General features: G+C 41.1%; 1 protein-coding gene across 2 annotated transcripts in view; it reads right to left on the bottom strand.

Annotated features, from left to right (window-relative positions):
* Positions 1–14,808, bottom strand: part of il1rapl2 (interleukin 1 receptor accessory protein-like 2) — a 515,311-nt gene that overhangs the window by 9,254 nt on the left and 491,249 nt on the right. For both annotated transcript variants that reach the window (XM_041796951.1, XM_041796950.1), the window contains 3 exons: positions 3,686–3,826; positions 2,693–2,753; positions 498–607 (listed from right to left, as the gene is read on the bottom strand). In XM_041796951.1, coding sequence (XP_041652885.1) covers positions 498–607; positions 2,693–2,753; positions 3,686–3,826 — 312 coding nt within the window. The remainder of the gene's footprint in view (positions 1–497; positions 608–2,692; positions 2,754–3,685; positions 3,827–14,808) is intronic.

Raw genomic sequence — 14,808 nt, 5'->3', positions numbered from 1 at the left:
ACCCAGTCATGTGACTGACCTGTTGATAATTAACCTACTTAGATGCTAAATGCTGCTCCAGCTGTGTTTCATCAGGTCTCATTCATCCATCAGTACTCACTGCTACTGGGATCAGGTCTAAACCATCAGTACTCACTGCTACTGGGATCAGGTCTAAACCATCAGTACTCACTGCTGCTGGGGATCAGGTCTAAACCATCAGTACTCACTGCTGCTGGGATCAGGTCTAAACCATCAGTACTCACTGCTGCTGGGATCAGGTCTAAACCATCAGTACTCACTGCTGCTGGGATCAGGTCTAAACCATCAGTACTCACTGCTGCTGGGATCAGGTCTAAACCATCAGTACTCACTGCTGCTGGGATCAGGTCTAAACCATCAGTACTCACTGCTGCTGGGATCAGGTCTAAACCATCAGTACTCACTGCTGCTGGGATCAGGTCTAAACCATCAGTACTCACTGCTACTGGGATCAGGTCTAAACCATCAGTACTCACTGCTGCTGGGGATCAGGTCTCGGTCTGGGATGAACAGCTTGTATCCGTAGTGTTTCTCTAGAACATCTGGCAGAATCTCCAGAGCGAACGTCTCCTCTTCACTGCTCGTCCTGAGGAAGAACAATCAGGACCAAGTCTGATTAAAATAATAAAATAAATCTGTGCATTTAACTGTGAGGAGGAAGGAGTGATCAGAGAATAATAAGCGCAGACCTCTGCCATTAGCCCTAACTTCCAATACTGAAGAATCCTTGAAAAAATTCCTGGATCCGCCCCCATGTGCCCCCCACCACGACATTCACCAATTACTCCCTCCCCGGTGGGGTGAAACATGGTGAGGCAAAGCATTGGCTTCACTATGGTGGTCTGTCATGGGGGAAGCATTGCCTGCCAGTGCCAACAGATGCACTGACAGTCTCACCCATGGTCTCACTGGATGACTGGAAGTCATGGCAGAGGGTGAATATTCCTCTATTCCTCCCAGCATTGTGAGTATTCTCGCTACAATTCTCTGTTTTTCTCTCTGTCACGCTCCGACTCATCTCCTGGACCGGGCGTGCGTCTTTCAAACTCTATAAACTCCAGAACTTTGAATAGAAACACCCAAAAATGCTGCTGGGATTGAAGTTACTCATGTCTGCCATCTCCTGGTGTAAAGTGGTAACAGCGCAGACCTCCACCATTAGCCCTCTGTCCCAATAGTACCGAATCCTTTAAAAAATTCCTGGATTCAGATGGTGATCTGGATCAGTCCCAAAATCTAATCAGTTCTTCCTCATGCCATTTCCCGAAAATTTCATCAAAATCTGTCTACAACTTTCTGAGTTATGTTGCTAACAAACTAACTAATTAACAAACGAACAAACCCATCCGATCACATGACCTCCTTGGCGGAGGTCAAAACATTCTTTTCACTGCAGGCTCTCTACTGTGGGCCTGGGTAATATCAGAACCCCCCCCCCCCCCGTTACGCCCATGCTCACAGCTGAAACTCCTCACATCAGACTGTAACACCTGTTAGCATGGCTGGATTATTACTGCACTCATGACTGCTATCTGCTTATTCTTCATACTCGTGATTGATTCCTCGATCTTGTTTGACTTTTCCTCCTTCGTCCTTTGTGTCTGTTTTAATTCTACTCTCACTGTCAGTGAAAATGAAGGCGCGACCTCAGTGATGAAATAAAGTCTGAATTAAGCCCGTCATAGTAGCAGCAGCTCCCAGCATCAGTGTGTGCATGTGTGGACAGGTGAGAGATGTAGAAGTGTTGATGACAGAAGCTCCTCCTCCTCTAAATCTGTCTGCTAATGTCTGATGGATTAAACCAGGGGCGTCAAACTCAGTCGGGGCCTAACAGGGTCCACATTTAACTGTCAACCTCATTTTTCGACAGTAATAAATTACGGGAAAAAGGTTCGCAAAGATGATAAATGATTCTGAGATTTTAAAAGACAAAATGAGAAGTTAAAAGGCTCAAAATCTGAAATAAAAAGTCAAACTTATTCGTTCAAAAGCTCAAAACAAGAGATTAGATATTAAGATAATGCTTTTAATAGGCGAATATATAAAAAAGAAAGTCACAATCATGTTTTTAAGGAAAAAAATATGTCTTAAAATTAAACATTTTGCACCTAAAAGGTCAAAATATGAGATAAAGGTCAAAACAAAAAATTGAAAAGGTCAAAATATTAGATAAAAAGTGAAAAATATATATACACTTTAAGATATGAGACTGAAAGTCAAAATAATAAATTGAAAAGGTCAAAATATATATATATAAAAAAAGAAAAATTATGAATTGAAAAGTTGAAAATATGAGATAAAAAGTGAAAATTATAAATTAAAAATTGATGAAAATATGAAATAAAAGTCATAATTGTGCAATGCAAAATTGACAATAGGAAATAAAGCACAAATTAATTTGTTTTCCCACATTTCTTTTGATCCAGTTATTTTTTACTTTTTATTTTTTCACATTTTTATGATTTAAGGATGTTTCACATATTCAAGTTTACATTTTTATACTGGAGGAAATCTGCAGACCTCATATTTTAGGGCCAGTTATAATAATATGGTATGACGTTGCGGGCCGGTTGTAACTGTACCAGGGGCCGGATTTGGTCCCCGGGCCTTGAGTTTGACACCCCTGGATTAAACGTTCCTTTCCTGCTGACTGAGTCAGAGAACCACTGACCTGCCCAGAGAGTCCAGGTCCACCTTGGTGTAGGACAGGTAGGCGTCATACTCCTTATTATCTGCGGAGAGAGATGATTGGACAACATCAGCCAGGTGAGGTGTCAGGTGTTGTTTGCAGACATGTGACCTCTGTGATGTCACTCACACTGCTGTTGATGCTAAGCTATTTAAAGTGCATTCTAGCTAACGTTTATTTGAGGTGTATTTCAGAGCCAGTTTAAGACAGAGTAACGGCGACTCTGCCGTATGAGCCAAGTCTCCTTCAGCGTTCACAGAGAAACTAGTGAAACTCGCTGAGTCAAATTTAACCCTTTAAGAGCTCTCTACTGATCAGATCAGTGAACTTTACCGTGCTGGTTTTGTTATAACCCTGAGCTGTGGTCATCAGGGGCCACATCGGGCCCCCCACGGCTTCCTATCCAGCTCCCAGAGAATTATTAGGTTGAGAAAATATTAAAAGGAAAACTTATTGCATGTTTTTGTTTAACTTTTTATTTTTGAAGTTTGAATAAACCCTTCGACCCTGCAAATGATCAAACGAGAATCACACACGTATATTTCTATAATTCAGCTGGGTAAATGCGTACTTTTCATTCTTATCGTGAATAAAGCTGCTGTTTTTTTCTATCAATATTTCAAATTTAGCTCTTTGAGAGTGCTAACAGTCTAGACAGAAGCTCTGTTTCCTGCATGTGTTTTTCTTGACGGCATTTCACTCCACAAACATGCAGCTAAAATATCTCAATCGCCCTCTTGTGGCTGGCTGCGGTACAGGCGATACGCACTGATCTCACTGTTAAGGGCTTCAAGTTTCATCAATTTTGGAAGGAAAGGAACAATATTTTTTACAAGAAAATGTTAATGAGACCAAAATATGAATTTGATTTTAGTTTATTTCAATGTCTGCGCCCCGTCTGTCAGGAGAAAGCTGGCTCTTGTGCTGATGGAGTTGATGAGCCCTGATTTAGAGAAACAGAAGAGATTAGCTCACCATCCTCAGTCTCATCACTCCCAAAGTGTCTCCGGTAGCAGAGCATGATCTCCAGGTTATAGCACTTGTAGAGAGCAGTCAGGACCCCCAGAAGCAGCAGAATGACCCCCAGACCTCCAGCCAGCTCCAGACGGTACATGTCTGTGAGAGGAGATGAAGCAAAGGGAGGAGACAGGAATATAAGATCAGCGTTTATGAGGACTGTTATTCACATTTATCATGATTGACTCACATCCACGATCAGTGCATCGATCGTTTTTGTTTCTGGTTAATCTCTCGTAGCTGAAATAATTCACCATCTAATCCTTTAATGTGTTTAAAGCATAAATTCAGTTTAGAGCAGCTCCATCCACTATTACAGGGTTTCAGAGAATTCTGATTGTTTTTACCTTCTCCTCCCCTCCTCTGTGTTTGCACACTGCCCTGCAGTCTTACGCCCTTATATGGACATAAAAGCTAATGCTAATTAGGAGACATGTGAGAACATGATGGTGGATTCTCTGAGAAACTTTGAGAACAAACTGAATAAAAATCTGAGGAAGGTTTTGGTGAATGAGGTCCATCATGATCAGTAAACTTTATCTGAATAATTTAAATTGAAAATATTGGACTCCCTCTATTTTGTCTTTTGCTCAAACAAACTTTTCGAACAAGTCTGAGATTAAACCGTCCTGCAAAACGGCTTAAACAGTTAAATTCTGCAGACTCAATGAGCTCACAGTGACCTCTGAGTGACCTCTGCTGGTGTGTGCGTGCTGAGTGTGTGTCTGTGCTGTGTGACAATGATAGAGCTATCATCGCCAGGATGAGTGTTTGGAAGATTTATGGAACATGTCAATATTTCAGAATACATCTACTCTTACATGTGGCCAAAAGAATCCTGCTATTGCTATTATTATTATTATTATTGTTATTATGATTATTATTATTAATATTATTATTGTTGTTGTTGTTTTATTATTATTATTATTATTGTTGTTGTTTTATTATTCTTATTATTATTATTGTTATTGTTGTTGTTGTTATTATCATAATCAATATTATTATAATCATCATCATCATCATCATCACATAATAATAATAATTATAATAATTATTATTATTGTTATTATATTATTTTTTACATTTGTAATTAATATAATTATTCTCATTATAATACTTCATATTTTTGATTTGTATTTTAATTATTAGTATCAATATTATCATTATTATTTCCTATTATTATTATCATTATTATTATTATTATCATCATCATTATAATGTATTGTTTATGTTAAAAATATTTTTGTTTTAGTGGGATGTTTAAGTAGAAATGACTTCTTTCATCCATCATTATTAAATAAATAAATAAATATAAATACAAAAAATACAGTACCACTGAAAAAGTATTTGCCCCCTTTTTGATATTTTTCCCTTAATAAATGAATTAGAGATGTAGAAACTGCATTTTGAATCTGCTGTCTACATTAAAGGTACAGTACGTAGAAATACTGCACTGAAATATCTTTATTGATTATTGTTATTATTATTGATCGATTTAAAAAGTGACCATCCCTGTAGTATGCTCTTACAGCGTCTCAGATATTTCCTAAAGTTTTCAAAGACAGAGAAACTACTCATCTTAATACCTGTACCATGTCTCGTATGTGAGGCTGCTGGTTTTGGGTTCAGTCACCAAAACTCTCCAGTGAAACACTGAAACCCCACAGAGACAGCTCTGCTGGTTGTTCTGGTTTAACTGGGGACGGTTCAATAAAAACGCTCCTCAGATCCATCCGGAGATTTAACAGACTAACTGTTCCCACTCAGAAATAATCATGTTTATCTGTTTAAAAGCAGGCAGAGCATTGATATCCTGTCTGATAGTAGTTCTGGATCATTACCTTTTTGTAAAGCACTTTGTGACCTTGCTGTTCTTGAAAGGTGCTGTATAAATAAACTTATTATTATTATTACTCTCAGAATACTAGAGACACACTTCATCTAACGTAACATTACTGCTGCGACTATGAATCACTTCCAGCGCCCCTTTAATACGTCCTCACTGTTGTATGTTTTAATACTAAAAGCATTTTGTAAAAGGATTGAATGAAACTCATGCAGAGCTCTGGTCCGTGTGCTCATCTGTGCATGCTGATGTGGTTTTAGAACACCTGGTGGTGGAAGTGTGTACTGCAGGGTTGTTTTAGGTATTAAAGAATGGACACTGCCCAGGCCTGTCTATGTCAGCTAGTAGAGCAGACACCCAAACACAGAGACACAGCTCCTCTCTCTCTCTCTCCACACTTCCTGTCTCTCTTCAGCAGTCCTGTCTGAATAAAGAACCCCCCCAAATAAAAAAATCTTTAATACCCAACCCCAGTCTTTCTGTAGACCACTTACGCTGCTACACCAGGGAGGAGTGGAGAGTCCACACCTTAGAGAGAGTGATGCATTTACACCTTTACAACATCTGGCCGAGTCCCTCTCCACCCTCCTCCTGAGGTAGCCGCCATATTGATCAGCGCTCCTCTGCTGCATTTGCACTTTGCTTTTTATACATGACGTTTAAAGTGAAGTGTAAATGGAGTTTAAAATGAACATGGTACAGCAGAGATGAGTTTCCATCCCTCTGTCTGCTGTTTTCTCTGCATCGCCTCCATACCGGCGTTTATCTTTCTACCAGAGCGTTATCATGGCGGCCGAGGACAGCTGCTTCTGCTGTCAGCTCTAATAAGTGCACGGCGGCGGTGTGTATGAGTATAAATGTGGAACACAGACGCACCAGTTCATAACCCGGGTCATCTCAGGGTGAGAGCACACCCTGATTCAATCACACACGCCCTGCATGTAATCAAGCTTCGATAATCGTGCAGCAAGTCAAGCTCAGAAAACTCCGGCTAACTCGGCCTATGTTTGGGTTTCCTGCTCAGATGCAAGAGTCTGACCCTGATAGCTAGAAGGCCTCAGGCCAGAGAAACCACAGTCAGCTGATAGGAGAGAGAGAGAGAGGGGGAGAGAGAGAGAGAGAGAGAGAGAGAGAGAGAGAGAGAGAGAGAGAGAGAGAGAGAGAGAGAGAGAGAGAGCGAGCAGCCAGAGAATATGGACCATTCTACTCTTTCAGATGGATTCATTAAACCGTGTCTGCTAAAGACCAGGACCAGAACAAGAACCAGGAAGTGGACTACAAGTGAGGTGTTCTTACTGTGGAGCCATCCTGAACCACAGACCCCATCAGAGTCTCACCTGGGCTAAGGAGGAAAAGAACTGGACTGTTGTGGTCTCAGTGGTCCAAAGTCCTGTTTTCATTTGTGAATCTAGATCCTACAGCAATGATCATCAACTGGAGGCCCGGGGGCCAAATCAGGCCCCCCAAAGCTTCCTGACCGGCCCCCAGAAGATCATTAAATTCAGAAAAGCAGGAAAAGAAAATGTTGTGGTTTTAAGAGTATCTTTTGTTTTTAAATGTCTGCAGCTGTTAAATCCATCCCAAAAGCAATAAATATTCAAATAGTTTTAAAAATGACTAACATTTGATCTGTTTTTACGGAAAATTCACTTGTCAGCCATTATCAGTAAATAATTAAAAAAAGTGTTAAAACTGGCAAAAAATGGCTGGAAAATGAGTGAAAAGGGGTTAGAGAGTGGAAAAAATGGATAAAGACAGGATAAAACAAGACAAGTGTTTAAAGGAGTTAGCGAATGGCAAAAAATTGGGCTAAGGAGGCAAAAAAGGGCAAAAAGTATCAAAAATGTTTTTAAAAACTGGCAAAAATGGCCAAAGAAAGTGGTAAAAAGGGGTTGAAGAGTGGCGAAAATGGGTGATAAGCGTCCAAATGGGTTGTGGAGTGGCACAAAGGGACACAAACTTGCAGGAAAACTGGTGAAAAGAGGTTAAAATGTGGCAAACCATTAGTATAAGAGGAAAAAAGGGGCAAAAAATGGAAAAAATGGAAAAAGGAGGGACAAGACAAGCAATAGAAGTGGCTTAAAGGAGTTACAGAATGGGAAAAAAATGGTTTAAAGGGGCAAAAACATTCAAAAAGTATCAAAAATGTGTTAAAACAGGCAAAAAAGGTGCAAAAATAGCCAAAGGCAAAGCAGTGAAAAGGCAGGAAAGTGGGTTAAAGAGTGATAAAAATAGCAACCAGCTCTGTGGGCATGCCTGTCTCCTTCTGGTCTACGGCGTTATCTATCAGGTTGGATCTCACTGGTAATGCTTAAAAATGTCCTGTGATTTGAAAGAAACAACAAAAACTCATAAAATAATTTGTTAATCAGAAAAAAATAGTGATTTAATTTGTCTTTATTTGGAAGTCTGGTCCCCAGAGACTCTGTCGGGACTAAATCTGGCCCTTGTGCAAATGTACTTGATGAGCCCTGTCCTAGAGTCTGGAGGAGGATCAGAGAGGCCCAGAATCCTTCAGGTCTTGAAGTCCATTGGTCAGTGACGGTTTGGGGTCCATGTCATCTGCTGCTGTTGGTTCTGGTCTTTATCAAGTCCAGAGTCCACGCCGTCAGCTGTCTACCAGGAGATCTTAGAGACCTTCATGTAGTTTTATGGAGATCGTGATTTCCTTTCCACCGTCCCACAGTGGAACCAGAACTACCAGAGACTGGTTTACTGACCCTGGTGTTATTGGGTTTGATTCTGCTGTGTTAAAGCAGTTTGTAAACCCTGGGTTTAAAACGGGCTAGAGTAAAGTTATCATTATTATTTTACCATGAGGAAGCAGAACTTTACTTCTGAAGAAGTTCCACTTTCCTCAGATCCTCAGAGCCTCTGCTGAGATTCTGTTTCTGTCTGACCTGTCATCACCAACTCCATCCATGCAGAAGGTGAACATACAGCTGTGTCCGTGTGCACGTGTGTGCACATGTGTCTCAGCAGGACCGTGTAAAAATATCCCTTTATGTTTCATTTCAGGGTGAAACGGCTGATAGCTGCGTTAACACGACGCTCCAGTCTAAAAGCTCGTGTCGGTACGGACACATCTTTGTCTACCACTGAACGTCTCTGCTAGCTCACTGGGATTTAGTTAGCTTACAGGCTTCAGTCAGTCCCGGTGTTAGACTGCAGATGATGTGGTTAAACTAAGCTGACAAAATCACACAGGATATCACAGTTTCTGCGTGCAGTTACTGCTCATGTCTGCTCCAACATGCACCATCACCATGCACCATCCTGTCTCTCTTTACCTCAGTAAACATCTCTACCAGTGACTTGATTCATCAGCCAAACCATGCAACAGTAGAAGTTTAGAGAACAACTTTATAAACAGATTAAATATGGGTAAATATGTCTCTGTTCATCATCTGCCTGTCTATTTAGCCCAAGAACTGCACACGGTAAAACAGGCGAGCCCTCTCTTCTCTAGATTCTCCACATATGAGGTATAAGAAGCGCTCCTGCAGACTGTGTAAAATTTCTGACTCATGCAAACAAAATAAAGATCCATCCTTTAGTGTGCGCCTGAAACAAGCTTGAGTTGATCCGTTCTAGCGTGATCGTGTTAAAGGCTAGACAGGTTGATAGAGGCGCTTTGCAAAGAGAGAACACTCGCTGCATGTTGCTGTTATTACCGGTAATTCGCCTGCAGAGGAAAGATCCCGTTTCACCTGTTCACTGTGCTGCATGTGATAAATAACGGCACCAGGGGGCGATGTTGGGCTGCTCTTTGGTGTCAGAGGTGAACATGCTGATGTCTATGCTAACAGCAGCATCAGTGTGCACTAAAACACGACAGGTGTTTAAATCAGTGATGATTTACTGCCCACCTCCAGGGTCGATGAACCATCAACAGTTCCACTGACATAGAAAGGTCTGATGGAGGGTTTCAGTGAAAGCCTGCATCACTGTCTCAGTAACAGCAGCATTTAGCCGTGATGTAGGAGTAAAAGGAGAGACTGTTAAAACGTCTCTGCTGTCTGTTTCTTTAGCAGCCAGTAGCATTACACTGTCGTTCGCTCAGTTTCCTGTTTGTACTGAGATAATTAAGTAACGCCGACCTCCCTGCTTCCTCCCGTCTCCTCTGGAGGTATGACTGCCGTGTGTGAGCCTGAGCCGGTCTGTGAGAATCCCCAGGGTGCTAGTTAAATACACTGAGATAGATTTGACACCCAAGGCATTCAGCAGAGAGAGAGAGAGATAGAGAGAGGCCTCCTCTTCTGATGTCTCCTCCTCTCTCCTTTTTCCTCCTCTCTGTCTCCTCCAGTTTTCTCCTCCTTCCCCATCTCTACCTCTGTGTTTCTATTATTTCTCTCTTGTTCTCCATGTGCCTGCCCCGGTGGCTCTCCCACAATTTCTGTTTATCTGGGCCTTCATCGCCCCGTTCTTCCTCTCCCTGGATCACATGGGTCTAATCCAAATGTGGAGCGTTTCTTCTTCTTCTTATTCTTCTTTGGTGAAACAGAGACGATTCATCTGTTTTACAAATATCCCTGCATTTTAATGTATGTTTGAACCTGCAATATTTCACAGTGCTGTACTTTACCATTTAGACATGTTTAAGGGAGGAGCAGTGTTTTATCTCACTCTATCTTATGTGGATTTCAGTCTGTTGACCGATTCATTTAGTCCAGTGTTGCTCAATCCTGCTCAAACAAAGAGCCAAACTGTTAAAAAATGCCTTTGCAAGAGTCACAATTTAAGCAGTGAAAAGTGGCAATTAAGATTACAGGTTAAAGGTAGCAAAAAATGGGCTAAAAAGAGGAAACACTGAGAGAAAATGTGGCAAAAATGGGAGAACAATTATAAAAGAGGGCAGAAAGTGGCAAAAATGGGTGGGAAGTGACTAAATTAAGAGTTAAGGGTGGCAAAAATGGTCCCAAAGAGGCAAAAATGTGGCAAAAAGTGAATGAAAAGTGATGAAACTGAGCAAAAATCAGAAAAAAAAGGTGAGGAAAAAATGGGCCAAAAATGGCATTTAATTGCAACAGGCAGCTTTAATAGGCAAGTAGTGGCGAAAAATGTGCAAAAAGCAGGATAAAAGTGTCAAAAATGGGCGAGAAGTGACAAAAAGAAGAGGCAGAAATGGGCTAAAAGTGGCAAACACCAGCAAAAAAAAAAGGCAGAAAGTGGCAAAAAGGGTGGGAAGTGACCAAAAAATGAGTTAAGGGAGGCAAAAAAGGTCCCAAAGAGGCAAAAATGTGGCAAAAATGAGTGAAAAGTGACTAAACTGGGCAAAAATCTGAAAAAAGTGGGAAAAATGGGCAAAAAGTGGAATAAAAATGCAAAAGGCAGCCTAAATAGAGAAGAAGTGGCAAAAAAGGGGCACAAAGGGGCAAAAAATTGCAAAAAGCAGAATAAAAGTGTCAAAAATGGGCTACAAGCGACAAACACTGGGAGAAAAACTGCAAAAAGGGCAGAAAGTGGCAAAAAAAGGGTAGGAAGTGACCAAAAATGAGTTATGGGAGGCAAAAATGGTCCTAAAGAAACAAAAAAGTGACAAAAAATGAGTTAATAGTGACTAAACTTGGGAAAAGCCAGAAAAAAGGTGAGAAAAATGGGCAAAAAGTGGAATTTAACCACACAAGGCAGCTTAAATGGGCACTGAGGATCACTGCTTTAGTCACTTTTGATTTCATAATTTCACTAATTACTAAGAAAAAATAAACCAAAACACACTTTTGACTGCAGACGTCCCTCCCCACTGTGGGCCAGGTAATCAGTACCCTTTACCCCCCCCGTGTTACACCCCTGGGCTGAGCCTTCATGCAGCTTTAGGATAAATATTCACACAGACATCCTTTCTCTCTCATTTATGCTTCAAACCAGTGGTTCTCAACTGGTGGGTCGGGACCCAAAAGTGGGTCCCAAAGCTCTTTCCAGAGGGCTGTGAAAGGGTGCCAGGAAAACGCCTTTAACAGAGTGTGAACATGCAGTCCAAACATTTTTATCAAGTTTTTCAAGTGAAATGAGCACATTCAGTCTTTTCTCAAGGTTTCTGATCCATATTCTAAACCTCATCATAAAACTGGTTTCCCTGAGATAATGAGGAGATTCCTTGAGAAATGACCAAACTCCCATGCTCTCTGAGGTAAAGTGAGTAAAATAAAATGTATGCGTGCATGTCCCTCTGTAATGATTCTTCAAACATGCTTGTTTTGCTCTTTCTCTTTGTTCAGTCATGTTTTCTTCCATTAAAAACACCGAGGAATGATTGAATGATTTCAGAAATCTGGGGCTCAACTGGTTGATAAGGAGGTGGCGGTGGGTCCTGGTCCTCTAGACCAGCTGAGAACCACTGCTTTAAACTCCTGACTGCTGCAGTTATACACAGACTTTACCAGACAGGAGCTAGAGTCTCTGGTTCTTTACCATTCTGGACCAAAATTGGTTAAAATAGGTATGTCTTTAATAACAAATCAAACCAACCCAGTAGGGCGGTAGTTATGTTTTTTCTCCCTCATTATGTGAAATTCACTAAAACAACGATTTTCTGTTGAGAAAATGCACTATTAGAAGCTGTTTTTAATGAGTCCTAAAGGTCATACAGCGATATTGATTTGACCGAGAGCCCCCTGGTGGCCAAATTGAACATTTTGTTTGTTTAAAATCGTGAAACAGCCTCCTGAACTGGTCCGTCTGTCTGTCTGTTTGGAGCATCAGAAAAGGAGAAGACCCAGGACTGTTGAGCAGCTAGAATCCTACATCAGACAAGAATGGGACAACAGTCCTCCTCACAGGTCTCCTCACTTCCCAGACGTTTACAGACTGTTGTTAAAGAAGAGGAGATACTACACAGTGTTAAACATGGCCCTGTCTCTACTTTTTTGAGATGTGTGGCTGCCATCAGAATCAGAATGATCCAGTATTTATCCTGAAATGTTGAAATGTCTCAGTTTATCATCTGATCTGTTTCTGTTCTGGAGTTTCAGTTGTATGCTCCCTCTGTGGCCAGCAGGTGGCAGCCTTGTCCTTGGTTTGTCTGCAGCAGTAAACTGTTTCAGTGTAGAGTTCAGGGTGACGACGTGTGTCAGTGTTTTTATATGATCAGGGCTTCTACTCCACATCTGCTGCTCTAACATTTACAAGAGAGAAAAAAGCTTTAAGGATGCTGCTCTGACTCGCTGGTTCCACTGGTTTCACTGGTTTCACTGGTTTGGATAATGGTTTGTTCTTATAAATGACTGGTTTCTGCAGGTGCTGCAGAGTCTACACATAAAACATTTATCAGGATGCTACTGAGATGCCAGCAGTCCTCCCATCCTTCACAGGTCTGCTCATTCTGGACCCTCTGGGTCCATCCTGGCACCCCACTGAGCTAGAGCAGGCGACCCCCAAAATAAAGGTACCAGAGACCGGGGACCCTCGCTGTACCTGAAGGAGGCTGAACAGCCAGGAACATTCAAGAACAGTCATGTGGAGACAAGGCCGTCCGTAAAGAGGGATAAAGGGAGAGGTTTCTGGGACCCAGCCAAACTGGGGGACCATGGAGGTCAGCAAAACCATGGTCCACTGTGAAGTCAAGCTGTAAAAACCAGATTTTATATTTGACCTGAATAATAACCACTCTTATCAAAGAAACAAATATCGGTTTTTATTCATTTGTGTAGTGAATAGCCTTCTTCACATGAAAATAACTTTTAAAAACATTATTAAAATGGGTTCAAATGGCTAAAACTGGTTAATAAAGGCAAAAAATGGTGGAAAAGGTGGTGAACGTAGATTTCTAAAGAATATATCTGGATTAACCCCTTAAAGCCTGTTGTATCATACTTTTATGATACCTCTATCTAATCAACAGGAACAATAAATTACTAAAAAAGAAATCTGAATACAGTCTGATAAATGATAAAAATGCCCTCAGGTGGATTATCAGTTACCAAAAACACCTAATGGATCATTTCACATACAAAAAATATATTTGTTAAATTTTATGAAAGTTTAGATTTTTTGGATTTCAGAAAAAAAAGTGAAATAAATATTTCAGTTCTAAAAAATTAGAATTTTCTGGCTATAATTTGTGTTTTCAGGATTTAATGGGTTAAGATTAGCAAAAGTTAAATAAAAGTGGGAAAAAATAACCAAAAATGTGTCAAAGTGGCAAAAACAGCCACAAAAAGTGGTAAAAGGGGATTAAAAAGTGGCTTAAATGGCTTTAAGTGCAAAAAATGGGTGGAAATTGATGTGGATTGGGATGAAAATTGATCTGGCAAAAATGGTATAACTGTGGTAAAAAGGGCAAAACGGGGTGTAAAAAGTGGTTGAATAGTAGCAATAATGGGTCAACAGAGGCAACAACAGGCAGAGAGTGGCATGAGTTGGTTTAGAAGTGGAAAAAAATGCAGAAAAAAGTGATGAGAGGGTTTAAAATGGACAAATGGGCAAAAATGTTCTAAAATGGGCAAAATTGGTGTTTAAAAGTGTTGAGAGATGGTCAACATTTGGATAAAAGTGGCAACAATATAATTTAAAAAATGTCCGTAGTTTCTGTGGTGACCCCCTTTCAGTGTTTCATGACCCCTAAGGGGGTCCTGACCCTAAGGTTGAGAACCACTGAGCCAGAGGACCTATGAGGATCTGTGCTCCAGACTGTGAGGGTGAACGCTGTTTTTATGCAGAGACAGTTTGGAGTTCAGCAGAAGTTTACCCCGTTTTACCCCGCTGTTTATGAAAGCACTGTTAGACGAGGAGACTGGAATCAGAGATAACTCTCCTCATGCAGACGGCTGTGGAAGTCACGGGTGTTAAAAAACATCCATCCTAACTCTAGATGAACAGACGGTTGTTAGGAAGACGGTAGAAAGTCTGATCAGTCACATAATCTGTTAGTTTAGTTTCTCTGAGTCTCCTGGATCAGGATGAACCACCATTGGTTGTTTGCAGGTGACGTCACGTCACAGTGAAGAACTTCAGAAGAGGGTCAGGACAGAGTCCAAGTCCCTACAGGGACTGTGAACGCCATCCTACCTCGTTTTCTCTATAAGCTGTGTCCTCTACACCAGCGGCTCTCAACCTTTTCAGCCCAGGACCCCCAAAATAAAGGTGCCAGAGACCGGGGACCCCCACTGTACCTGAAGGTGGCTGAACAGCCAGGAACATTCAAAAACAGTCATGTGGAGACAAGGTAGCCCATAAGGGGGATAAAGGAGGGGGCTTCAACCTGAAAAATAACCACTCTTACCGGAGAAGCAAGTAT

This window comes from Cheilinus undulatus, linkage group 10, assembly GCF_018320785.1.
Source record: "Cheilinus undulatus linkage group 10, ASM1832078v1, whole genome shotgun sequence".
Classification (NCBI taxonomy): domain Eukaryota; kingdom Metazoa; phylum Chordata; class Actinopteri; order Labriformes; family Labridae; genus Cheilinus; species Cheilinus undulatus.
This window is presented reverse-complemented; position numbering and strand designations above follow the sequence as displayed.